Here is a 25,345-nt window from a genome sequence, read left to right as displayed (position 1 = left end):
TCAGAGCAAGTCTCCACATAGTAGGTGCTCAATACTCTCTTATTTGGAAATGTCACTGTTATCTGATGAGGATGACATTAGTCAGGACCTGCAGAGCTCTCCTGGGGACCAGCAGTTGATATGCTCCAGTCAATATTTCTCAGCCATTGTGCTCCAGGATCAGCACTGTCATAACCCTCCCTCTGCCTTCCTGCCTTTTCTCATCTGTTGGCACTATCTGGCCACAAACCTTATTCTCTTTGTTCTTCATCTTTCTCTTAGTTGCCAGGAAGATCTGTGTGGTCCTAGTATTTGTGTAACCCAAGCACCAGGGAGTAGAGGTGAGGATCATGAGATGTTGAGAGCTCAGGTGGGAATCTCCCAGGGCAAACATCTCCATGTTAAGGTCCAAGTTTCCAGTGGCAGACTGACTTATCACTGATGATCACTTTGGCTGTTTGTCATGGTGATGAGAGGTGCCAAACGGAGGTGATCTGAGAGTGAAAAGAAGGATGGCAAAATGGTGCCAGGGAGAGAGCAGTGCTTTTTGTTAGGGTTATCCCTGGGTTCTAGCTGGAGACTCTGGGTCCCAGCTCCCCTGCGTACACCCCAGCATCCTGGAAAAAGATGAGAAGACGATGGGAGGAACTGAAACATTTCTGGTAAGTACATTTCCATGCCCCAAATGACTCTGTAGTTGACACACCACATGCACTGAAATGATGGCCAAGGTCCACTTTCTTGCAGGAGAATTTTGGAAGACAAGAACAAAACTTTGAGTCCCATTACAATGACATCTTGGAAACACTCGCTCAAAAATATGAAGAAAAAATACAAGCCTTAGGGGAGAAAAAGAAAGAGAAGCTGGAAGCCTTGTATGGACAACTCGTCAGCTGTGGCGAGAACCTGGATGCCTGTAAAGAACTAATGGAAACAGTAGAAGAGATCTGTCATGAAGAAAAGGTTGACTTCCTAAAGGTCAGTCAGGAAGTGAAATAATGAATGGAAGTGACAGTTAGGGCCGGAGTAGGTTAGATTGTCCCCTCTCTGCCTGGAGGTGTTGGAATTGACTTGTATAGTCGCACCCATTTGATTCCACGGATGTTCATGACAGTGGGGTTACGGCCCACTAGTGGCCAGGCAGGCTCACACATAGCTGGCCCTTTCCCTCCACCATCGCTCAGGTAACACCAGAGTCTGTTTCTCTCTCCTGGTTGCCAGAAATGTGTCTCCTATTTCCTCTTCCTGGAGCTGAACGAAAAGGGCTCTGAGTTTTCTTGCCATCTAGGATGGCCTCTTGGAACTCTGGGAGAAGGCTGTCTGGGTTAAAAAGTCACATCCAGTTTCCTGGTTACAAATCTTACCTCGTAAACTGAGACATGCAAAAAAATCCATTTCTGGCCCTGGCCAGTTGGCTCAGTGGCAGAGCACCAGCCCAGCATGTAGAAGTCCCAGGTTCAATTCCTGTCCAGGGCACACAGGAGAAGCACCCATCTGCTTCTCCACCCTTCCCCCTCTCCTTTCTCTTTATCTCTCTCTTCCCCTCCTGCAGCCAAGGCTCCATTGGAGCAAAGTTGGCCCAGGCACTAAGGATGGCTCCATGGCCTCTGCCTCAGGTGCTAGAATGGCTCTGGTTGCAACAGAGCAATGCCCCAGATAGGCAGAGTATTGCCCCCTAGTGGGCTTGCTGGGTGGATACTGGTCTGGTGCATGTAGGAGTCTGTCTCTCTGCCTCCCCACTTCTCACTTCAGAAAAAATACAAAAAAAAAAAATCAATTTCTAGGCCCTGGCTGGTTTGCGCAGTGGATAGAACCTCGGGCTAACTTGTGGACGTCCCGGGCTTGATCCCTGGTCAGGACACACATGAGAAGTGACCATCTGCTTCTCTTTCCCTCCCTCCCCCCCCCCCTTTCTCTCTCTCTCCTCCTCTTGCAGCCAGTAGCTCAGTTGGTTCAAGCATCTGCCCCAGGTGCTGAGGATGGCTTAGTTGATTCAAGCATCGGTCCTAGACAGGGTTGCCAGATGGATCCCGGTAGGGGTGCACGCAGGAGTTTGTCTTACTATCTTCCATCCTCTCACTTAAAAAAAAAAATCTATTTCTGAACTTCCTTGAAATCTAATTAAATCTGAGCCAAGTCTCCTTTTTTTACAAGGCCCCACTGGAATATGGGGCAGTGTGGTGTACAGAATGTGAGGGAGGGTCCTTCAGCCTCTGGAGCTCCTTCCTGATTGTCACATGTGGCCTCCACACTGACCAGGCTCATCATGGTCCCTCAAAGCCCACAGTGCCTCCTTCCAGCCATGCTTGGGGCAAGGGACCAGTGACTGAAGCTGGTAGCAAGTTGGCAGACCCTTCTAGAGGCCTCTGTGTTAGAACTAGTGGCCCCTCGTCCCACCATCCTGCTGTGTCTGGAGACATAATCCACAAGGTAGAGAGAGTGATAAACATAATGGTGAGAAATTGGAGACGCTCAAACTGTCCAGTGATAGAATAACAGTTGGGTGATCGATGGAGTTCAGTTCCCATTCAATGACCTGTTCTGCAGTCTTTAAAATTGATGGTCCAAACACCATCTGTAAGGTGGAAACTGCTTTTGTAGTGCTAATGAGAGAAAGTCTATGGAAGAAACTGCACAGGCTACATTACAGTGGTTTGGTTAGAGTGTGCGATATGGTTGACTTGTTTCTTTTTACTAATTTCCAAGTGTTTGAATATGTTTATATTGTTAATGTAGTTCAAAAAATTATTTCCAAAATCAATTGAATGCTGTCTCCTTTTCTCCTCCTTTCAGGATGCTGTGACAATGGCTGACAGGTAACACTTCTGTTCTCATGTGTATTTTCTTCTGTTCCCTCACCTCTAGAAGTCCAAGGAGGCTCAGTTCCACTTGGTTGTGTACTCTGAGTTTCAGCTTTTGTGTGCCCCTAAGATTAGCAGTGGCTTCAGAACAACAGTGGGGGGTCACAAGGATCCTCTGGACTGAATCTCAGAATCCCAGGGCTGGAAGGGGGCATGTGGTGAGGCCCAGCCAGGGATCCGTAGTCCAATCTCCTGCACAAGCCCCTCACTTCACAAAGAAGGGCTGAGATCCAGAGAGAGTCCCCAGTGTTCCCACCGGTGCCAGGACCCAGACTATGCACTGCAGAAGCACACACGTCATGGTCAGACAGGAGGTCAAGTCCTGCTACCCCCATGACTTTTGATGTCCAACAAGTCTAGGACCCACCTTTCTTTTTTTGCTTGTTTTTGTTTGTTTGCTTGTTATAGCAGGAGACAGGAGAGAGAGAGAGAGAGAGAGAGAGAGAGAGAGAGACAGAAAGGGACAGACAGACAGGAAGGGGAGAGATGAGAAGCATCAACTCATAGTTACAGCACCTTAGTTGTTCATTGATTGCTTTCTTATTGCCTTGACTGGGGGGACTCCAGCTGAGCCAGTGACCTCTTGCTTAAGCCAGCAACCTTGGGCTCAAACCAGCAACCTTGGGGTCATGTCTGTGATCCCATGCTCAAGCCAGCAACCCTGTACTCAAGCTGCTGAGCTCATGTTCAAGCCAGATGAGCCCGCACTAAAGCCGGCGACCTTGGGGTTTCGAACCTGGGTTCTCAGTGTCCCAGGCTGACGCTCTATCCACTGCACCACTGCCTGGTTAGGCCTTCTTTGTCTACAAACAGAGATTGTTTTGTGGGAGTTAACTAAAAGTATCTGTAAAGCAACATGAACACTGAAGCTTAATAATGGAAGAGTTAAAAACATGGGTGCTGGCGCCCTGGCCGGTTGGCTCAGCGGTAGAGCGTCGGCCTAGCGTGCAGAGGACCCGGGTTCGATTCCCGGCCAGGGCACATAGGAGAAATGCCCATTGCTTCTCCACCCCTCTGCCGCGCCTTCCTCTCTGTCTCTCTCTTCCCCTCCCGCAGCCAAGGCTCCATTGGAGCAAAGATGGCCCGGGCGCTGGGGATGGCTCTGTGGCCTCTGCCCCAGGCGCTAGAGTGGCTCTGGTCACAACATGGCCACGCCCAGGATGGGCAGAGCATCGCCCCCTGGTGGGCAGAGTATAGCCCCATGGTGGGCGTGCCGGGTGGATCCCGGTCGGGCGCATGCGGGAGTCTGTCTGACTGTCTCTCCCTGTTTCCAGCTTCAGAAAAATGCAAAAAAAAAACAACAAAAAAACCATGGGTGCTGGCAAAAGACAGACCTGGTTTCAAATTCTACCCCTGCCACTTACAAAGCCTGTGACTGCCAGGAGCAGGCCCAGAGCCTGGGTCCACAGTCAGTAAGCGGAGGGCATTTTGCCCTGTGGGGAAGAATCCCCAGGGAGTCTGCACATCTTGGTCTGGGGTAGGGGGGCAGGGAAGGGGTCTTCCAGAAGGTGTAGATCTAGAGCCTGTTGGTGCATGCCTCCCCACTCCAGCTCTTGACCTGACCCCACCCTCCCTCTTGCCTCTAACGCACAGACCAGCCCAGCCATCCCCACTGGTGACTTCCTGGGTTAGAGCAAAGCCGTCTTCATGTGTTACTAGTGACCCACCACAGTAAAGAGACCCTAAAGAGGATGCCTCTCCATTCTTATTAGTGTCTCTTTATACCATCAGACTCCGAAAATTCCTGGAAACAAAAACAGACGTGGAAATCTCTGCACAGCCTGCCCTGGAAGACCAGACCTTGGACTTCTCTGATGTGGAGCAGCTGCTGGGCTCCATCAACACCATCCCAGGTGCCCACCTCCCCCGGTGCCGATGTCATAGCACAGTCCGGTTTTCCTGAGCAGATGGCTAGAGAAATCATAAAGATTTAGAAATGTATTTTCCCTCGTCACTTCATGTTTTTGTCTTTATGGCTTGTAAGGGTGGGAACAGAGGTTGACCTCCCTGGGTAAGTCCCACCCTCACTCTCCAGCATGCCAACACCTGGCTCAGGGAAGCCTTGAAATATTTTCTGTTTGTAGCTTGCCCTGCTGCATAAACACCTGCTCTCTCGTGTAATTTACACCAAACAAGAAGCCCGAATTTTATTTCCTTAATCAGCATAGTGCTTAAGAGATGAGCTTTGGAATCCTATGGAGTTGGCAAGAATCCCACATTTGCTACTTCCTTGCTGTGTGACCTGGCCATCTTACCTAACCTCCCTGAGCCTTGGTTAACTTGTTTATAAAATGGATGTGATAATGACTCATGGGGACAGAGTGAGAATTAAATAAGGTACTTTATGTGCATGTCACATAGTGCCAGGGAGTTCTCAAAAATATAACTGTGATTACATGTGTGTGTGTGTGTGTGATATTACTTATTTCTGAGAATAATGCTGAATTCAGCTTTTATGATGGTTCACCTTCCCTTCCTTACCAACACCCAGCAACATTGTGAACAATGTTGTATATATCTTTCTAGGCCTTTCTTTTATGTAGAATTTTTTTTTTAAGCAAGGGAGATAGAGGCAGACAAACAGGAAGGGACATAGATAGGAAGCATCAATTCACAATTCGTAGTTGTGGCACTGTAGTTGTTCATTGATTGCTTCTCTTACATGCCTTGACTGGAGGCTCCAACCGAGTCAGTGACCCCTTGCTCAAGCCAATGACCTTGGGCTCAAGCTAGTGACCATGGGATCATGTTAATGATCCCACGATCAGTCTGGCAACCCTGTGCTCAAGCTGGTGACGCCATGCTTAAGCCAGTGACCTCAGGGTTTCGAACCTGGGATCTTAGTGTCCCAGATCGATGTTCTATCTACTGTGCTACCACCAGTCAGGCTATACAGGTTTTTTTAAAGATAAACAATGGAATCATTCTTCTTTGTAGTCTACTTCTTTTTTTTAAGGAAAATGTTTTATTATTTTTTTAATTGAACTTATTAGGGTGATACTGGTTAACAAAATTATACAGGCTTTAGGTGCACAATTCTACAACACATCTTCTGTACATTGTATTGTGTGTTCACCCCCCATGTAATCTAATTTTCTTAGCAAAGCGATTATGATGCATATTTTTTCACAGTGATCAATTTTTCTACAACATGGTTTTTAAAAGTCCATGTTTATTTAATTCTCAGTTGTTGGATGTCCCTAGGTTTTTTCATCACCATAAACTGTACCAGAATGAATCTTGGGGGCCATTCTTAGACTCCCTGGAGGCACCAGTACTGGGGTCCTGGCTGTCCTGCCCCTTCAGATGGTATGAAAGGGTCAGAGGACCCATTCCTAGGACAGGACACGCAAACCACATGTCAGCCTAAGTGTCTGTCACCAGCCCCTCCTCCCGAAGCTTGTGTGGATTTGTCAGGCCTATTGGCCATGGCCTGCAGGTTTCTGGTCGGGAGGTTTGTCCTCCCATCCTTATCCACTCTGGGCTGCCTCATCCGTTTCCTTGGCCCATGGGTGTACTAGGGGATCGGTGGTCCTATGCAAGGGCCGCCCCCTCCCATTACCTCTACTTAAGACCCCTCGTTGGTGTTTGTATTCCTCCCTTCTTTTCTAGCTCCTTCTGCCCCAGTGATAAACCCACAGGCCCCCAACTCAGCCACGGGTTCCTCGGTCCGCGTGTGCTGGAGCTTATACTCTGATGACACTGTGGAGAGCTACCAGCTTTCCTGTCGGCCGGTGCAGGACGGCACACCTGGGAAGAACCAAGCAGGTGAGTCTCTGCTGGGAACACAGCCACGCCCCAGAGTGGCGGAAGCCCCTCTGAGACTGGGCCTGCCTTCCTGGCAGTTGGGAAAGTGGGGATGTGATGAATTTACACACCCCACTCCTCAGAGCTGTTGTCATCTGGGGAACTACCCAGAGGATGTGATGTTGGCAGTTGAGCAAGGGAGAAAGGGCTGGAAAGGCAGGTTGAGACCTTACTAGGGGGGACCGTGAGACCAGGCTGAAGTGTCTAGAGTGTATCTGCACTGTCAGGTCAGTGTTGTCCTTGGGACGAGTCTGGCTGCGCTACATGCAGGATGGGGGGTGATGCTCCTCCGTGAGGAGGCCCAGCTGAGCTGGTGCGTTCTGGCAGGTCCTGGCATGGGAGGGCAGGCTGGCCCTCAGAGCAGCCCTGCATTGGGAGAAATTGCATAGTTTGCAGACCCCCAAGAGGGGGAGGACAGCTGCTGATCTGATTCACATTCTAGACTGAGCCAGCCCCTGGGCGTGATCTCCACCGTGGGGACTCTTGACCCAGCCTCTTCCCAAGGAAGTGGGACTGACTGGTGTGAGGTGAGGGTTGGAGAAGCTGCCTCCCCTGTAACCTCTCCCCCCTGTAATAGACAAGCCTTTTTCCTGCTGAGAGCGGAGGGTCAGGCAACAGAGGAGCCCCAGCTGAGCATGTGAAGGAATTGGATCAGGGCCAACCTGGCAGGAACTGTCCTGCGTGCACGGGGTCAGAGTAAGAATGCTGGAAAGGGACTTAGAGATTTCCATTTTATGGGTAAGGAAACTGAGACACAGAGAGAAATGAACTGTCATGGAGACATGAGTTATGGCAGTACCAGGGTGAGAGTCAAGTCTCCAGGCTCCCTGCCCAGAGTTCTGGTCATTGTACCAGATCATGCAGGTGGGAGGTTTTGAGTGCTGAGGGGAGGATGTTTTTTCTGCTCAGGGACCAGGAAAGGAGTGGAATCCTTGAGAAAAGTCTGAGTGAGTCTGAGCAATGATGAGGTAAATGTGGTCAGAATAAGGACTAAAAAGGTTATGCAGGGGAAAAGTGAGATTTAAAAAGGTAGATTGGGGGCCCTGGCCATTTGGCTCAGTGGTAGAACATTGGCCTGGCATGTGGAAATCCCAGGTTTGATTCCTGGTCAGGTCACAGAGGAGAAGCGGCCATCTGCTTCTCCACCCCTCCTCTTCCCCTTCTCTCTCTTTCTTTTCTCCTCCCGCAGCCATGGCTCAAATGGTTTGAGCAAGTTTGCCCTGGGTGCTGAGGTGGCTCCATGGTCTCGCCTCAGGCACTGAAATACCTTGGTTGCTGAGCAATGGAGCAGCGGCCCCAGATGGGCAGAGCATTGCCCTATAGGGGGCTTGCCGGTGGATCCTGGTGGGGGCACATGCGGGAGTCTGTCTCTCAGCTTCCCCACCTCTCACTTAATTTAAATAAAATAAATACATAGAAAAGGGAGGTTGGGGACCAAGTCAGATCTGATTAACCACAGTTGATGTCATGAATGAACCCCCTGTTAGCACCCTCTGCAGACAAACAGAAGCCATTGTGTTAGGGCTGTGTCATGACAATCTAAGATCTTTTAAGTGGACCACTTTGTTGTAAAGGAACTGATATGATGGGTTAATAAGTTCTTACTACCTTGCAGGAGTCTGGGGAGGTCTAGGTGTGGCAGTTAGCTTTTGCTGCATAGCAACACCTCTCATACACTGATATACCACTTTGGCTTAAAATGACAAACATTGATTACTTCTCACAATTCTGTATATTAACTGGACAGCTCTTCTGGTCTGGGCCAGCTTGGATAGAGCTGGATGGTCTAGGACATCTTCGCTTCTGTATCTCGGGGCCCAGCTATGATGGCTGGGTTGACTTAGGTGGCTGGGGCCTCTGTCCATGTGGCCTCATCCTCCAGGAAGTGGGTCCGGGTTTGTTCACATGGAACATGCTATGAACCAGCACTTCCCAAGCCTCTGCCGGTATCATGTTTGTTATTGTCCCATTGGCCAAAGCAAGTCACACAGCAAAGGGTATGTGTACAGGGATGGGAGGAATTGGTAGCCTCTCTTGTAATTTACTTGTAATCTACAATGGAGATTCAGCACAATGAATGAGGAACTACTTGGCCTATTTCTTTTTTTCCAGAGTTTACAATGACTGTCAAAGAAACATACTGCTCAGTGAGAAACCTTGTGCCAAATACCCAGTATGAATTTTGGGTCACAGCTCAGAACAGGACTGGTGTCAGCCCCGCCAGTGAGTGTGCCGTGTACATGACAGGTAATGGAGCCACTCATTCTGCAGCAGACAGGAGTCACGGCTTCTTGATGCGGCCGGGATCTTGATTTCATGTGGATAGACAGGAATAGCTGTATTTTTTTTTCTTTTATTTAACACACCAAATCTACATGCCTGATATATCAGGGACATTTTCTCATAGCTGATCTCAAAATGTCAAAAAGAACTGCTTCTCAGTCACAGGACAACTGTCCTCTAGTCCAGGGACACCTGAAAGGGATTCCCAGGTGTCTTTGTCCAATCAGCCAGCCACTGTAACAGCAAACTGCAGACCAGGCAGCTTCCAGACAGCAGACACTTCTCTCTCACAGTCGGGAGGGCGGGACGTCCAAGGTGCCTGCAGATGAGTGTCCAGTGAGCGCCCTTCCTGGTCCACGGGCAGCAGTCTTTTTGCTGTGTCCCGCATGGAGGCAGGGGGTACAGGAGCTCTGGGTTCTCTGCTATAAATCACCTCCCCCCTCATGACCCAGTCACCCCCTGCAAAGTCTCCAGGTGCCATCACATTGGGGACGAGGTTTCAACATATGAATTTGGGGGACAACGCATCAAATCTGTGGCACCTGGTTTGCTTTTTATTGCCCTGAATGTGTTTTGTGGAAAGAGTGATTGTGATATTGTCCACGCTCTGAGTGAAATGGCTGAATATGAACAGATGGTTTTCCACCTCTCACTTTCCCCTGTGTTTAGCACCTTCTCCTCCCGTTATAAAGAGCAAAGAGGTCAGGAGCTGCGAGGAGGCAGTGCTGATTTGCTGGGAGTCTGGGAACCTGAACCCTGTGGACTCGTACACGGTGGAGCTGACCCAGGCAGAAACGCCGGGGGCCTCAGGCCTGACTGAGTGAGTCATGAGGGGCATTCGCTGGGCGTGAAAGGCCTTACCCCTGGCATGGGCGGCTCAGGAAATGCATGGTATCTGCAAAGGGGGTCCGAATTTGTGACCCACAGAAACCTAAATTTTAGGTTGCTTAGTTTTTGTGAGAAGTAGCAGGAATGCTATTACTGGTGGTGAATGATGAGTGAACAGTAAGTGAATAAACGGTTAAACCTCAAGTTTGCTTTTTTAGCCCAAAAGTTTACCCCTCAGTTATTCAACAAGTATTGAGGGCTCAGATGGTACCAGGGCCTGTGCCTGGGCTTGGATGAATGAGACAGACAAATTTCCTGTCCTAAAGGAGCTGACAGCCAAGTGGGGAGAACAGATAAGATACAAGAAAACAAGCAAATACATAAGATGTACTCTGAAGGAAAAGGAAATGGTGTAAAACAGGAGTAGCGGGGGGGGGGGGGGGGGGGGGCTGCTCTGGATAGAGCGGGTATTTAAACTGAGACCTGAACAGGTAAGAAGGATTGAATTCTGAGAACAGTGGGTGCAGGGGTGCTCCTGGGGGGGGGGGCAGCTGCATGGCTGACATGCAGGAGGAACTGAAAACCCACCCCTGGCTGGAGTGGGGAGGAGAGAGGGAGAACAGCATGAGGCAGTGTACAGAAAACAGTGTCCGTGCTAGAAGGCAATGTGGGAAACACGGACGCCCCCTGGTTGGAAAGGGAGGCCTGGTGCTTGGGCCCGCAGTGACTGCGGCTCTGCTTCCTTGCCCAGGTCTGTGGTGGGCATCCCCACCTGCGAGTCCCTGGTGCAGCTGCAGCCCCGGCAGACCTACTCGATCTACGTACGTGCCCTCAACGTGGGGGGCCCCAGCGCAAGAAGTGAGCCCACCACAGTCCACACCACAGGTCTGTGCCCCAGGCCACACACCCTCTGAGACCCACAGTGGCCACTGTGTGGCAGAGCCAGTGCTGCTAGGACTTCATTGGAAAGTACATGTTCATAGACAAACACATGGAAAGGCAGGCTGGGAAGTCGCCCAGAGGAGATCCAAGCCCCGTACCCTCATTTTACAGATAGGGAGATTGAAGGCCTGAGTCACACAGCAGCTTTTGCCTAAGAAATCATTAGAACTCCTAGTTTTTCTCCACACCCGTCAGGTGGACTAGGGGCTTGTCACACTGAACCTGGGTGACCAGACACCGCCTATCTCACAGCCTGAACACCAGCCCTGGGGCCTGGTCTGTGAAATTCCACGAAGATCCATTTGCTATAGCACATATGCCTGTTCCTGCCATCAGCCCAAGTGTCTCCCACCCACAGGCCCAACTCAGACCTGGCCACCCGCCTGCTCCCAGGCCCTCTCTGGCCCTGGTGGATGCCCGCATCCCCAAGTCCAGCTTCTCCCCACTTCTCACTTGCCATCATCATGTCATGGAATTGTCACATCTCATGTCCAAGTCTTGAGTCAGCAGGGACATTACTGGAAACATTTTGTCCATCTCCTGCTCTGCACAGTGCTGCTGTGGCTCTGTGCTCTAATATTTGCCGAGATGCACTGAAGCCAGGTGGCTCTTCCCAGCCATCCCAGGGCAAGTCCGGCTTGGGCTGGCTGGGAGGGTCATGTGCAGGTAGGAAGCAGAAGTAAGGAGCTGGGCCCAGGGCTCAGAGCACAGTGTTTGCTCGACAGGATCCATCACTGACAGACCCTGTGTCATTATGACTTTATTTTCAGTGTCAGGAAGGGAGGTCTGTGATTAGTCTCCACTTATATTTCTTCCATACAGATAGGAAATCAAATTAAGTGGCCACCTAAGGTGAGAGGTGTTAGTGCTGGGATCAGGGCTCAGTATTTTCATTTGTGCTGGGGTCCACCTTTGCTCAGCTGGCACTTGTGCTTGTGCCGAGTTGGTGTTTTGTAATGTCAAATTCTGGGTGTTTCAGTAAAAGAGAACAGTGTGAACGATACAGCCAGCTCTTGATCACACAGTTGTCTTTGAATTTGTTTGTTCACATAATTTTCTAAGACTACCTTTGTGAAAAACTCAAAAAGAACATGAATCAGCAAAAAACATATATTCAAAAATGGTCCCTGTTTTAGACTAGGCAGCAGGCAGTAAGGACACATGTGTGAGTTGCAAGTTGGGAAGCTGCCTGCTTCTCTACAGTCAGCTCAGATGGCAAATGACATTTCCGGCAGCATCGAATTGTAAAAATAACTGCGAACATCTTTGTAGTGATGCTTGAACTAGAATTTGAGAGAATGGGAAGTGGTAGAATGAGAACTTAAGAATCTGGCTAGGCCATGAACAGTTGGCTCAGTGGTAGAACATTGGCCCAGCGTATGGGAGTCTTGGGTTTGATTCCTGGCCAGGGCACACAGGAGAATTGACCATCTGCTTCTCCACCCCCCCCTTCCTCTCCCACAGACAAGGCTCCATTTGAGCAAGTTGGCCCTGGGTACTGAGGATGGTTCCATAGCCTTGCCTCAGGCACTGAAATAGCTTGGTTGCTGAGCAACAGAGCAGTGGCCCCAAATGGGTTGAGCATCACCCTGTAGGGAGCTTGCTGGGTGGATCCTGGTTGGGGTGCATGCAGAAATCTGTCTTTCTGCCTCCTGCCTCTAAGTAAAAGAAATAAAAGTCTGGCTAAGAGATAGTAGTGGAGAATAAGTGTGACTTGCCCTGGAAGGGATGGGAGTAGCCACCTGGCTTCAGTGCACCCTGCAAAGCTCAGAACCCAGAGCCACAGCAGAGCTGGGACAGCAGGTGGTATATATACTGCTCACAAAAATTAGGGGATATTTCAAAATGAATATGAACTGATAAAAAAAGAAGCATTTGTTTTTTCTATTAAACAAGAACATCAGAAAAGTAAATGACAAGTCAAAGAAAGTTGTTCAGTTATGCAGATGAGATACAAAACCAACTTTTATTTCATTGGTGAAATGCACTATACAAAAGGCTGAAAGTACTGAAATATCTGCACGTTCCCTGATCCCCTAATTTTTGTAATGTTCCTAAATAGTGTATTTTTTTTACTAAGTAATTTTTTTTATTAAATCTATTCTGTACCACTTTTTGATGAGCTTTGTTTTAACCATAACTTGGTGATGACTGTACATAATCTCTCTCCTTCCTTCAATCCAACTGTTCTAATTGAAAGTTGGATGTTGAATTTTGTTAACCTTTGTCAAATTGACCATTAATAGTTCCCCCACTTTCTGTTAGAAAGCCTGCCCACATGCTATATTTGCAGCCTCCCAGTGAAATGCACAGCCTTTCGAATCAGAGGGGCTTGGGGTGCAAATGTGAGTTCTAGCATTTGCCAGCTGATTTCTTTTTTTTTTTTTTTTTTTTGTATTTTTCTGAAGCTGGAAACAGGGAGAGATAGTCAGACAGACTCCCACATGCGCCCAACCAGGATCCACCCGGCACGCCCACCAGGGGGGGCGAGGCTCTGCCCACCAGGGGGCGATGCTCTGCCCCTCCGGGCGTCACTCTGCCCCGACCAGAGCCACTCTAGCGCCTGGGGCAGAGGCCAAGGAGCCATCCCCAGCGCCCAGGCCATCTTTGCTCCAATGGAGCCTTGGCTGTGGGAGGGGAAGAGAGAGACAGAGAGGGAGGAGAGGGGGAGGGGTGGAGAAGCAGATGGGCGCTTCTCCTGTGTGCCCTGGCCGGGAATCGAACCCGGGACTTCTGCATGCCAGGCCTACGCTCTACCGCTGAGCCAACCGGCCAGGGCATGCCAGCTGATTTCTTAACCACCCTTCCCTCAGTTTTCACATCTGTGAATGGAAATAATAACACGTGTTTCCAGGGGTACTTGTGAGGACTGAATGGGATAAGACCAGTACCCACACACTGCCATCCCCCGTAGCATGAGGGTTATCTCGTGTGGTCCAGGCTGACAGTAATATTCAGGAAGCTAAGTCGGCGACGTGCGGTGCTCCCTGTGCCCACGTGGCGGTGACGCTGAGAAAGGAGTGACTGGCTGCTGATCGCCTCCCTGGGTTTGCTCTCCTACAGGCAGCTACTTCCGCCTGAATGAGCACACCAGCCACCCCTGGCTGACCATTTCTGAAGATGGGCTGACAGCTGTGCGAAGTGAGAGGAGAACCCCGGCAAGGGAGCCACTCCCCAGCAACACCCGCTTTACCAGGTAGGTACTTGACCCATCTCACTAGAGCATTCTGTGAATCTCCCTAATGTACACTGTTATTCAGGTAAAATTGAATGACAGAGGCGGCGTTGAAGGGGGGAAACATTCCAGAAATAAATGAGGGGATAGGGGCCTGGTGGTGAGGAGAGGCTGGTGTGGGCAGAAGAGGCCTGTTGTGCCCTCTGAGGTCCAGCTGTGGGACCGGAGGAGTCAGACCACCAAGCTATGGCGTGAGGGTCATGTTGTCAGGCCGTGGGAGAAAGAAACGGGACCCCTGATACTTAGCCCAGTGCTCTTCCTCCCACACTCTGAAACCTTATTTAAATACTCCCAATGAAGAGCTAGCCGTGCAGTGAGCCCACGCAGAGTTGCTGGGGGACATGGTGACTGTGCGAACGTGTGATGTGAGGGAGGGGCGGTCCACCCGAGATGGCTCTGTCTAGACCTGGAGCTATTTCTAGAGCTTGTACTCAGCTAATGTTGAAATGATTGATTTGTTTATACCTTACTTCTTTCCAAAGACTTAAAGTAAGGGGCAAATACAACTACCGAATAGAAAAATCAAAGCATAGAAGAAAATGAAGGCCTGACCAGGCAGTGGTACAGTGGATAGAGCATCGGACTGGGATGCTGAAGTCCCAGGTTCAAAGCCCCGAGGTCGCCGGCTTGAGTGCAGACTTATCCACTTGTGCATGGACTCACCAGCTTGAGCATGGGGTTGCTGGCTTGAGCGTGGGATCATAGACATGACCCCATGGTCACCGGCTTCAGCCCAAAGGTCACTGGCTTGAAGCCCAAGGTCGCTGGCTTGAGCAAGGGGTCTCTGCTCGACTATAGCCCATACCCCCCCCCATCCTTGATCAAGGCACATATGAGAAAGCAATCAATGAACAACTAAGGTGCCGCAACAAAGAATTGATGTTTCTCATCTCTCTCCCTTCCTGTCTGTCACTGTCTGTCCCTCTCTCTTTTCTCTCACTAAAAAAAAAAAAAGAAAGAAAGAAAGAAAGAAAGAAAAGAAAAGAAAGAAAATGAAGGACATGGTTTAATTTAAGGGCTAATTTCATTTTTTCTTTTTATTAAGTGGGAGGCAGGAAGACAGAAAGACAGACTCCTGTGTGTGCCCTGACTGGGATCCACCCGGCAAGCCCATTAAGAGGCGATGCTCTGCCCATCTGGGGCCACTGCTTTATTGCTTAGCAACCAAGCTATTTTAGTGCCTGAGGCGAGGCCATGGAGCCATCCTCAGCACCCTGGGCCAACTTGCTCGATCATTCAAGCCATGCTGCAGGAGGGGGAGAGAGAGAGAGAGGAAAGGGGGAGAGATAGGGGTGGAGAAGCAGATGGGCACTTCTGTGTGCCCTGACTGGGAATTGAACCTGGAACATCTAGATGCCAGGCCACTCTACCACTGAGCCAACCAGCCAGGGCCCTAATTTCATTTTCATGATTAAACATTAAATGTGGCTTAGCTTCCCAGTAGTCATGACAAAAATAGGTCTTGGTGGGTGATTTTGGGAGCCAGGAGAATCTTCTAAGGAAGAAAAGTAGCTCCCCTATGGGGGCTGGAATGTCCATGGATGGAAACCGCATCCAGCCTGGGTCCTAGACTGTCCCGACAGCGTTCTTCCTCTGACACTGACTCCCTGCGGGCCTTTTTACTGCACATGTGTTAAGCATTGGCTATATGTGTTAGCGTGGAATAGAACTGCACATGGCACAGTGGAAATCGACCTCAGCTTTCTCCGCCTCTGCCTGTTTAACCTAGGGTTGGGGGGCATGGAGAGGAGTAGGAGCAACGAAGGTCTTGCCTGTGTTTAAAAACAAGAGTTCAACTGAATAAATGTTAAAGATCTTACTGGCTTTCTTCAACAATTCCTGAACTGGGCAGCATCCCATCCAGCAGATAGAAAGGAGTCCTGAGGAGCTATGCAAAATGAGACTGTGGTTCCCTTGACTCTTAGGTTCTGTGAGGTTTCAGTCCCTTTTTTTTAATGAACAAGTGAACTGAACCTTTAGTTTTGTAACCAAAAAGCCCAATCATTAAAAAAAAAAAAAAAAGGCGAACAGCCTTTTCTGTTGGTTTCTCCTCTCCCATCACCAGCAATGTAATAACCTAATCTCTAGCATCAGTCAGGTGAGCTTGGGGAATTCAAGGTGTACAGGTGAGGTGTTCACAACAACCTCCACTTGTGTAGACTCACCTACTGAATGACCCCAAGTTGCCGTCACACCTGCACTGTCAGGTGTGCGTCACCCCAAGTCACCTGTTTCCCCTTTCTCAAACCAGGTGTGTTGCTGTCATGGGAAACCTCATTCCAGTCCGAGGGCGCCACTACTGGGAGGTGGAAGTGGATGAGCGTTTGGACTACACGGTGGGTGTGGCCTTTGAAGATGTCCCTAAACAGGAAGACCTGGGAGCAAACTGCTGGTCCTGGTGCATGAGGCACATGTGGGTGTCCCCAAGGTAAAGTACAGTTTGGAGACCCAAGAGTAACATTTGCTTTTGAAAGAACAGAGGGAGAGGTTTTCACTAGCAATAATGAAGGCCTACACTGTGTGTTAGAAAATATTCTAAGATATCTCAGGACTTGTTTCCAGGCCCTCCCCCTGGTGTCCAGCTGAGAAGGGAAAGAGCAGCTTTGGGTACTTTTCTTCCACATAGAAACAGTTGACATGCACGGAGAGCTTACTATGTGCCAAGCACTGCTCTACACTTTTACAAGAACTCTTGTTTACTTCTCACAAGCGTATCATCCCCTTTTATTTTTATTTTTTTTATTTTTTTTTATTTTTTTTCATTTTTCTGAAGCTGGAAACAGGGAGAGACAGTCAGACAGACTCCTGCATGCGCCCGACCGGGATCCACCCGGCACGCCCACCATGGGGCGACGCTCTGCCCACCAGGGGGCGATGCTCTGCCCATCCTGGGCGTCGCCATATTGCGACCAGAGCCACTCTAGCGCCTGAGGCAGAGGCCACAGAGCCATCCCCAGCGCCCGGGCCATCTTTGCTCCAATGGAGCCTTGGCTGCGGGAGGGTAAGAGAGAGACAGAGAGGAAAGCGCGGCGGAGGGGTGGAGAAGCAAATGGGCGCTTCTCCTATGTGCCCTGGCCGGGAATCGAACCCGGGTCCTCCGCACGCTAGGCCGACGCTCTACCGCTGAGCCAACCGGCCAGGGCCTCATCCCCTTTTAAATAAGAAAGCTAAGCCTCACAGCAGTTAGATGTCCCACCCAATACAGATTCAGAGCTTGGACTCAAACTCAGGCGATCTGGCTCCAGAGATGGCATTCTTCACCACTGAACAACTGGTTTTCATTTCTGCTTAGCTTCAGTGTTATGAAATGAATACAGTTTGATTTCAAGTCCCAAGTCCATCTTTTTAAGTAAATGTGGTCAGAGGCTTAACGGATATGGCTCACTGGTTTGCTTCTGCAGCTAAGCACTGTCCTTGATATGGGGTAGCTCCATAAAGCTGGGAAATTCCCAGAAGGCCCAGGGCAAGGGACATTTTCAGACTTAGAAGGCCATGGTTGCAACCTCCCTTCATCTCAAAAATTGCCCCAAAATTTCACTATACCACTTTCCCAGCACCCTGGTACTGTGGCTCCTCTGGCCCTCGCTGGCCTGCTGAATCCTATTAATGCTTCATCCAGTGTTCTGTGCCCATGAGCCGCCATCGTAGTTAAGCATTACTTGTCATGCTCCACTGTAAGTGGGAAGACCAGCGTTCCCTGTAGATATTTATAGACTATAGTGAACTCTATTGAACTTCAGAGCCAGGAGAACACAGGAAAATACTTTGCACTGAGTCAAATACTTATTAGGAGATTCTGCCTGAATTAAGACTAGACATCAGTTTTCTCTCCTAGAGAGGTAAGGACAAAGGGCAGAGAAAAAAGAGGGATGTATAAAGGAAGAGTAGGCATCTGTGTGTAGAGGGCAAGGAGGTTAGAAGACAGAGCAGGGTAGGAACATAAGATTAAAATCCTTTATTACAAAGGATTTTGAACCTCAAAATCCAAAATTTTAAAACACATGCTGGCCCTGGCAGTGGTTCAGTGGATAAAGTGTCGGCCTGGCATATGGACATACAGGGTTCAATTCCCAGTCCGGGCACACAGGAGAAGCAACCATTTGCTTCTCCCACCTCCCTCTTCTCTTTCTCTCCAATAGCCAGTGGCTCGATTGGCTCAACCGTGGCCTCGGGCGCTGAGGATAGCTTGGTTGGTCTGAGCTCGACAGCTTCAGGCACTAAAAATAACTCAGTACTCAAACGCTGGCCCCAGGTCAGGGTTGCCAGGTAGATCCCGGTCTAGATCCCAGTCGGGGCACATGCAGGGGTCTACCTTGCTATCTCCCCTCCTCTCACCTAAAACAAAACAAAACAAAAACGTGCCATATCTGTACAAATTTGGATGCAATATGGGTTTATAATACTGTACCTAAGTTTCTTAGGTTAAAAGCAAGTTTAAAAGTATACTTTTCTTGGCCCTGGCCGGTTGGCTCAGTTGTAGAGCGTCGGCCTGGCGTGCAGAAGTCCCGGGTTCAATTCCCGGCCAGGGCACACAGGAGATGCGCCCATCTGCTTCTCCACCCCTCCCCCTCTCCTTCCTCTCTGTCTCTCTCTTCCCCTCCTGCAGCCCAGCCGAGGCTCCATTGGAGCAAGGATGGCCCGGGTGCTGGGGATGGCTCTGTGGCCTCTGCCTCAGGCGCTGGAGTGGCTCTGGTCGCAACAGAGCGACGCCCCGGAGGGGCAGAGCATCGCCCCCTGGTGGGCAGAGTGTCGCCCCCTGGTGGACGTGCCGGGTGGATCCCAGTCGGGCGCATGCAGGAGTCAGTCTGACTGTCTCTACCCGTTTCCAGCTTCAGAAAAATACAAAAAAAAAAAAAAAAAAAAAAAAGATATTAAAAAAAAAAAGTATACTTTTCTTAGGACAAATTTTAGGAAAGACATAAAGAGAATAGTTATAGAAATGGCCTGTTACTTTGCTAGTCAATAACAAAAAAATAACAATCACAGTAATATGTGAATAAAACGACAAAATTTTCTGTAAATAGTCCATCTACAAAATTTCTGAAAATCTGTTATGTCAACATTTAATTTTCAGGCATAAGTACGAATTTCTACATAACAAGATGACTCCAGATATAAGAATAACAGTTCCCCCTAAGAAGATTGGCATTCTGTTAGACTATGAAAATTCAAACCTGTCATTTTTCAACGTGGACATTTCTCAGCATCTATACACATTTAGCTGTCAGCTTCACCAATTTGTGCATCCCTGTTTTTCTTTGGAAAAGCCTGGGTGTCTAAAGATACACAATGGCATCTCAATGCCAAAGCACGTCACTTTCTACTAGACATTCTGACGCCCAGCTGTTTTCTGTACCTGCCCCTCCCTCCTCTCAGCCACTCATGCATTGGCATCCAAGCACCATGCAGCCAGCACAACTATGGCTCAAGTTATCATGTGGCACACTGGTGTGCTGGCACTCACTTCACCTACTCTGGGTTTTGTCTTGGGCACTGCTACCTATGCGATGCTTTTAGCCATTTCCAGGCCTGGCTGTAAAACAAGGGCCCAGACTAAAGGAATTCAGAGATTCCTCAGCTTGTCAATTGTGCTGGTCTCTGTGTACATGCAAAGTAGGATCTCCGAGGTCTAGAGCTTGGGGAAGGGGGCAGACGCATGCATGTCAGTGGCTACAGCAGCCCCAGCACACTCAGGACATTTCTTTAGTCAGCCGAGAAGGCAGGAGTCTGTCCATAGAGAACCGGAAGCCACGTGTCCTCCCCTCCTGTTTTTCCAGTAGTTAGTGACACTCTGATGAGGTTTCTCCCAGTACATACTCTTTATGACACCCTGTTGCTCCTTCATAGTACTCACCCCATTCTAATTTTGAAACAACCTCTGTGCCGGATTCCATGAAGGCAGGGACAGTGTGTCTTGTTCATCCCTCAGTCCCCAAGCGTTAACACAGAAGGGCGTACACCAAATCTGTTGAATAAACGAGTATTTTGCTCATCCAACCACTGCTCTTTGGTCTCTCTCTGCTCTCCATGTGAGGGATAGCAGGGCTCTTTCAAAACTTAGCCAAGGACCTGCATGCAGGTGAAGCTGGATGGGAGGCAGTGAAGGAGCGGGCGGGCACCTGTGGCTCGAGGGCAAGATTGGAGAAGATGGAACACTACATACACTACACACTTCCCGTGTCACATGCCTGCACAGGAATGCGGTACTTTCACTGTGTGTGTGTGTTGGGGGGTGGAGGGGAGATAGATGAGGGAAAAATAGGAAACATTAGTTGTAACTGATTCTAGCAATGTCCTGTAATATAAAGAGAACCAAACTTGAAATCAAACCTGGGATTGATTGCTACTTTGTAGCTACTTCGCCTCCTAACCCTAGAAAAGTCACCTTACCTTCCAGAGCTTCCATTTCTTATTCAACAAAGAGGAAAATAATGCGTTCTTGTCTCAGGATTGGGAGGTTCCATGACAAATGTGAGTGCATAGCAGTGTTTGGCATATAGCAAATGTACCACGATTTCTTAAAAGAGTATCAGCCCACCGAAGTGCAAAGCTGAGCCCAGTGGCAGGGGTGGTCTGCAGCCAGCGGCTTTGGGGCATCCTGCCTCACTGCTCTCACGCCATTCTATGGCCTCGGTCTCCAGCCCCACTGACTGCGTTTCTGGGTCTCCATACAGTTCAAGTTTCCAGTCACACAGCATTTTAAAGCTTATGAGTCAAGATGCAGAGTAAATGACTCCATTTGTGAGTCTCAAAGGCAATTTAGTTTTGTGCCACACCGGATGCTCTCCGAACAGTCCCTCCTCTCATCGCTTAAGGTTTTATTACCTGAACAATCTTTCACTTTAAAACTTTCATGTTTTCCAGTACATTCAAAGTCTGATACAATAAACACCTCTCATCTCCTGTCTCAAAACTCTGCCTCTTGTTATAAACCGAAGCTCAGACTCCTGAATTAACAACTCTCCTTAACAACCTTACAGCATGTTGCACACACGTGTGCACGTGCGCCTGTCCTGCTAAGCTGGATCACTACCCTGAACGTGGAAGGTACAGCCCATGAAAGCACAGAGATGCTTCAAGGTCAGAACAATTACAGTACATGTATGTGTATACTGAAACATGGTCTCAGCTACTGCAGTGGAAACAATGGAGTAGAAAGTCGGGTATCACAGATAAGGCAGGTTTCAATTCAGTGTTCTCATAGGCTTTATGGCGTACTTACATACAGTATGAACATGAACAAAATGGATAAAAACTTGATGCCTAAAAGGTTTTAGAAAAGTTTTATTTGACCAAGAAAAAAGCCATCTAGAAGTGGCTTTGACATTTAAAATCCACTTACCATTAATTTAAAGAAGGCAAATGACCAATTTCAAGCATCACAATTATTTACCATAAAGAATTTTTGTTTAAACTGTTTCTCATCTTCTACAAGAAGAAAAGTCTAGAACAGAAGCAAACAAAACTTTTGTTTTTTGTAAAATATTGTGATTCCTTAAAATACCATAATCTGCTGGAACTAAATAAACTTGAACAAGGGACAGGATTTACCTCAAGGCCATGTTCACCTGCAATCTGTTAAAAAAACAAAACAAAAAAAGCTTTTTAAAGCCAGACCACTGTAGCCACAATCTCTGACACTGAGCAGTTAAGACATCAAAATCTGTTCTTGTCTTGGCTTCATAACTCCTGAGCAGTTATTAACATAAGCGTTGGCTTCCGTCAACAAAAGGGAAAGAGAATATGTGATTTAAAAAAAGCACAAAATCTTAGTATAAACTAAAACTGATTTAGTAATTCAGAATACCCAGAATTTTTTTTTCCCTAAAGTTGATAAACAGTGGCTAGACAATCAGTAAGCCTCTTCTAGAATACCCAGAATTTAAGGCACGCTTATTATATGGGATTGGATGGACTTGTTATATAAAATGACACTGGTTTCTGGTATAATTAATTTGCCTTTTATTTGGAAAATATGTTTAATAATGATTTCCTGCTGGTTCAAACAATGATACGAAATTACTTGTCCACATCCCATTAAATATTTCTGAAGCACATGTTTGGTAATCATAGAAGCAGAGCAACTGCATGGGCAATGAGGTTTTTAGTACTGCTCATCCTCCAAAATTTGTTAAAATCCTAACATGGCTCACACACTGACAGGTACCCCCAGCACAGTCCTCCACAATGTGGCCTCAAGTGAGACTATGTGGGTCTCTGATTAGGGAGGTTTAACTACCTGGACTCACTGAAGACTGCACCAGAAAGTCCTCTCCTCTCTCTTAAACAACGTCTCTGATTTCTGGTTACCTTCCTGTCAGCACACACAGTAAGATTCTTATTGGTTCATCCTGTCTTTCTTTACTCTTTCTAATCTATAAATTTACCACTGCTAATCTCTATAGTTAAGACAATGGAAAGTGCCTAATTCTTGTTGGTAGATAAGTAGATCTTGAATTTATTTTTCAAACAAGACCTGTTCTATCTACCTTTTAATTTAGGAGGCTAAAAACAGAGTCAGCTTGACTTCAAGGACTCTATTTTCTTAGTCTCCAGAAGAACATGACCAAATCCTAGGGTGTTAAGATATTAAGGGAATGATAATTTATTATTTTCAAGCTTTAAAAGATCTGAACTCTTACATATGCTTGCTTCACTGCAATCAATGTGTAATGAATCAAAATGCAAGGTAAGAGTTTAGGATTTGAAGATTCCAGCCAGTCAGCATGTTTCCTTTTTTTTTTTTTTATTTATTTATTCATTTTAGAGAGGAGAGAGAGAGACAGAGAGAGACAGAGAGGAGAGAGAGACAGGGGGGAGGAGCTGGAAGCATCAACTCCCATATATGCCTTGACCAGGCAAGCCCAGGGTTTCGAACCGGCGACCTCAGCATTTCCAGGTCGACGCTTTATCCACTGTGTCACCACAGGTCAGTCAGCATGTTTTCTTAATAGTATAAACTTGGATTCTAATCTTGCTGTGTCTCATGTTCAGTCCTAAGCCTAGGTGTGGGTCTTTCCTTTGAAAGGAGCTTAGAATATGCCTTTAAATTCAGATAGACTGGACTGGAGGTAAGAATGGAATCTATTCACTGGGAAAGCACCCACTGAACAAAACTGAGGTTTCCCTGGTGTGCTTTTTAACAAAGTAGGAAGTTAATTTTTAGAGATGGATTTACTGAGCATATATACATTACTTCTTGGTAAACCTGTCCTACCATTCTGCCATGAGAAAGAGTCCTACCTTCGGACTTCCTTTCATATCCCATCCCGTTAAGGGAGAGAGACAGGGAGAGAGAAGGAAAATAAGAGAAGCACTATCCAAAAGTTAAGAGCAGAACTCTGGAGAAAGGTGTCCCCACTTTCTTGTGTACAATGTACTGTTTAGAAACCAGCTACAGATCCCTAGGCACCTAGAACGGACTTCCTTCCTTGTCTACTTAATTCCTATAGACCTCAACATCACTTCTTGGAAGAACTGCCTAATTCCTCCCTCTCCCAGGTAAGTTAAGTGCACATACTCACCTCTTTTAGTATACTTAAGTGGCTACACTGCAGCCATTGACCTGTGTCAACTTCACTTGACTGTAAGCAAATCACAGACAGGAATTGTGCCTTCATAATCTCTGATCAGAATGTGGAAACAACAGTGATCTGTTTTCAAAGAGTTCATATACCTGAAAAAAGATATCAAATTGTCTTTCAAAATTTAAAAAGCCTCTTCATTAGAAAGCAAAGCAGCTTTCAGATTTGTTTGGGAACAGGAGGTTAAAAATATGGTTGAATGGCCTGACCTGTGGTGGTGCAGTGGATCAAGCGTCGACCTGGAATGCTGAGGTCGCTGGTTCGAAACCCTGCACTTGTCTAGTCAAGGCACATATGGGAGTTGATGCTTCCTGATCCCCCTCCCTTTCTCTCTCTCTCTCTCTCTCTCTCTCTCTCTTTCACTCTCTCTCCTCTCTAAAATAAATATATATATAAAAAATTTTTAATTAAAACAATATATGGTTGAATGATTCTCAACCTTTCTTCCATTCAAGTACAAGTGAGAGATAGCTGTCTGTGTCCTTTGTGCCTGGAATGATACAGGAAAATAGAAGACTGTGTTTGTTATTGCATTTTTAAGGTAATACTTCTGCTCATGCCACAATCACTTGCAACAGCAATCATCTATCTACATCACCTAAAATTTCTTTGAAATATTTGCATACAGTAGTTGTTCAAATATGGTCCTTGTGAGGGGCCCTGAGATCCCTCAAAGGCTTAGTCAGGTCAAAACTATTTTCATAATAATACAAAGACATTATTTTCCCCTTTCACAATTATTCCATGAAGGTACAGCACTGTTCAACCAAAGGCTACATGACATGCAAGGACATTCATCACTGACAACTAATAGTGCATTGCTTGTATTTAAAACATTTCTCAATTTTTACTTCCATCACAAAAATATTGATATGTATTTATATAGCCCATATAAACAAATTCTTTGAAATCCTGAGTCATTTTAAGGGAGGTCCTGAGACCAAAACATTTGAAAAATAGTTTATACAGGGCAGTGGTCCCCAACCTTTTTTGGGCTACGGACCGGTTTAATGTCAGAAAATATTTTCATGGACCAGCCTTTAGGGTGGGGCGGATAAATGTATCACGTGACCGAGACAAGCGTCAAGAGTGAGTCTTAGACGGATGTAACAGAGAATCTGGTCATTTTTAAAAAATAAAACATCGTTCAGACTTAAATATAAATAAAACAGAAATAATGTAAGTTATTTATTCTTTCTCTGCCGGCCGGTACCAAATGGCCCACGGACCGGTACAGGTCCGCGGCCCGGGGGTTGGGGACCACTGATATAGGGTATTCATGACTCTTTTACAATGAAAATCCAGTTGAATGAGTACTTCAATAGTAAGATTTCCTCTATATGATGCTAAGTTTTTCAAAATTTGCTAACGTATGGTAACTTTCTAGACCTCTAGGCTAGCTCACGTCCTACAAGACATTTCCATTTAATGTGAGAAAGATGACAGAGGTAATGCACAATACATTTAAACGCATAAGCACCAAATGCAGCATTACTTAAGACAGGCAAGAACTGCAGTGTATTCTACAGCAGCCTAACTGGGCTTGGGAGGAATTTACAAGCTCTTGATAGGTGGTTTCTGATTCAGATGGTGTTTCTGGGTAACTGTTTCTACAGGTTGTTACAGCAAATATTCACAGTAAGTGCTCAGATAATAAAGAGCTCGTCTTCCAGGATAAGCACATACCTATGAACCCCAGGTTCTTCTGTGTAAAGGTATGTAACAGTTAATCAAAGTTCCATCTTCACATTCTGTTACTCCACATATGTTGCTGGATAGAGAAGGAGAGAAGTGACATCACTTGTTTCCATCCAGAGTATCTAAAA

General features: G+C 47.4%; 2 protein-coding genes, 1 long non-coding RNA gene and 1 other non-coding gene across 7 annotated transcripts in view; 2 read left to right on the top strand and 2 right to left on the bottom strand.

Annotated features, from left to right (window-relative positions):
• The window catches only part of FSD2 (fibronectin type III and SPRY domain containing 2), a 30,444-nt gene extending 10,507 nt beyond the window's left edge, over nucleotides 1-19,937 (top strand). For 2 of the 3 annotated variants that reach the window (XM_066355748.1, XM_066355747.1), the window contains 9 exons: nucleotides 727-961; nucleotides 4,553-4,693; nucleotides 6,453-6,608; nucleotides 8,760-8,894; nucleotides 9,600-9,750; nucleotides 10,510-10,643; nucleotides 13,764-13,896; nucleotides 16,187-16,363; nucleotides 19,010-19,937. In XM_066355748.1, coding sequence (XP_066211845.1) covers nucleotides 727-961; nucleotides 4,553-4,693; nucleotides 6,453-6,608; nucleotides 8,760-8,894; nucleotides 9,600-9,750; nucleotides 10,510-10,643; nucleotides 13,764-13,896; nucleotides 16,187-16,363; nucleotides 19,010-19,262 — 1,515 coding nt within the window. In that variant the 3' untranslated portion in view covers nucleotides 19,263-19,937. Of the gene's footprint in view, nucleotides 1-726; nucleotides 962-2,772; nucleotides 2,796-4,552; nucleotides 4,694-6,452; nucleotides 6,609-8,759; nucleotides 8,895-9,599; nucleotides 9,751-10,509; nucleotides 10,644-13,763; nucleotides 13,897-16,186; nucleotides 16,364-19,009 lie in introns of all 3 variants that reach the window. The other variant, XM_066355750.1, reaches the window with a different exon arrangement.
• A 996-nt stretch (nucleotides 19,938-20,933) lies between these two features.
• AP3B2 (adaptor related protein complex 3 subunit beta 2) overlaps nucleotides 20,934-25,345 on the top strand; it is a 44,006-nt gene continuing 39,594 nt past the window's right edge. Inside the window, exon 1 of the mRNA XM_066355764.1 lies at nucleotides 20,934-21,015. The gene's annotated coding sequence lies outside the window, so the exon portion shown is untranslated. The remainder of the gene's footprint in view (nucleotides 21,016-25,345) is intronic.
• LOC136385023 (uncharacterized) lies at nucleotides 21,205-25,308 on the bottom strand. Of its 2 annotated transcripts, XR_010747682.1 has the most exons (3): nucleotides 23,729-23,833; nucleotides 23,460-23,611; nucleotides 21,205-21,510 (listed from the first exon to the last, which is right to left on the bottom strand). It is a non-coding gene; the product is annotated as an uncharacterized lncRNA (long non-coding RNA). The 2 variants fall into 2 exon arrangements; XR_010747681.1 differs by having other exon boundaries at nucleotides 23,460-25,308.
• Nucleotides 22,365-22,491, bottom strand: LOC136385182 (small Cajal body-specific RNA 15). The gene has a single exon (XR_010747783.1). It is a non-coding gene; the product is annotated as a small Cajal body-specific RNA 15 (non-coding RNA).

Source organism: Saccopteryx leptura, chromosome 13 (genome assembly GCF_036850995.1).
Source record: "Saccopteryx leptura isolate mSacLep1 chromosome 13, mSacLep1_pri_phased_curated, whole genome shotgun sequence".
In the NCBI taxonomy this organism is placed as follows: domain Eukaryota; kingdom Metazoa; phylum Chordata; class Mammalia; order Chiroptera; family Emballonuridae; genus Saccopteryx; species Saccopteryx leptura.
This window is presented reverse-complemented; position numbering and strand designations above follow the sequence as displayed.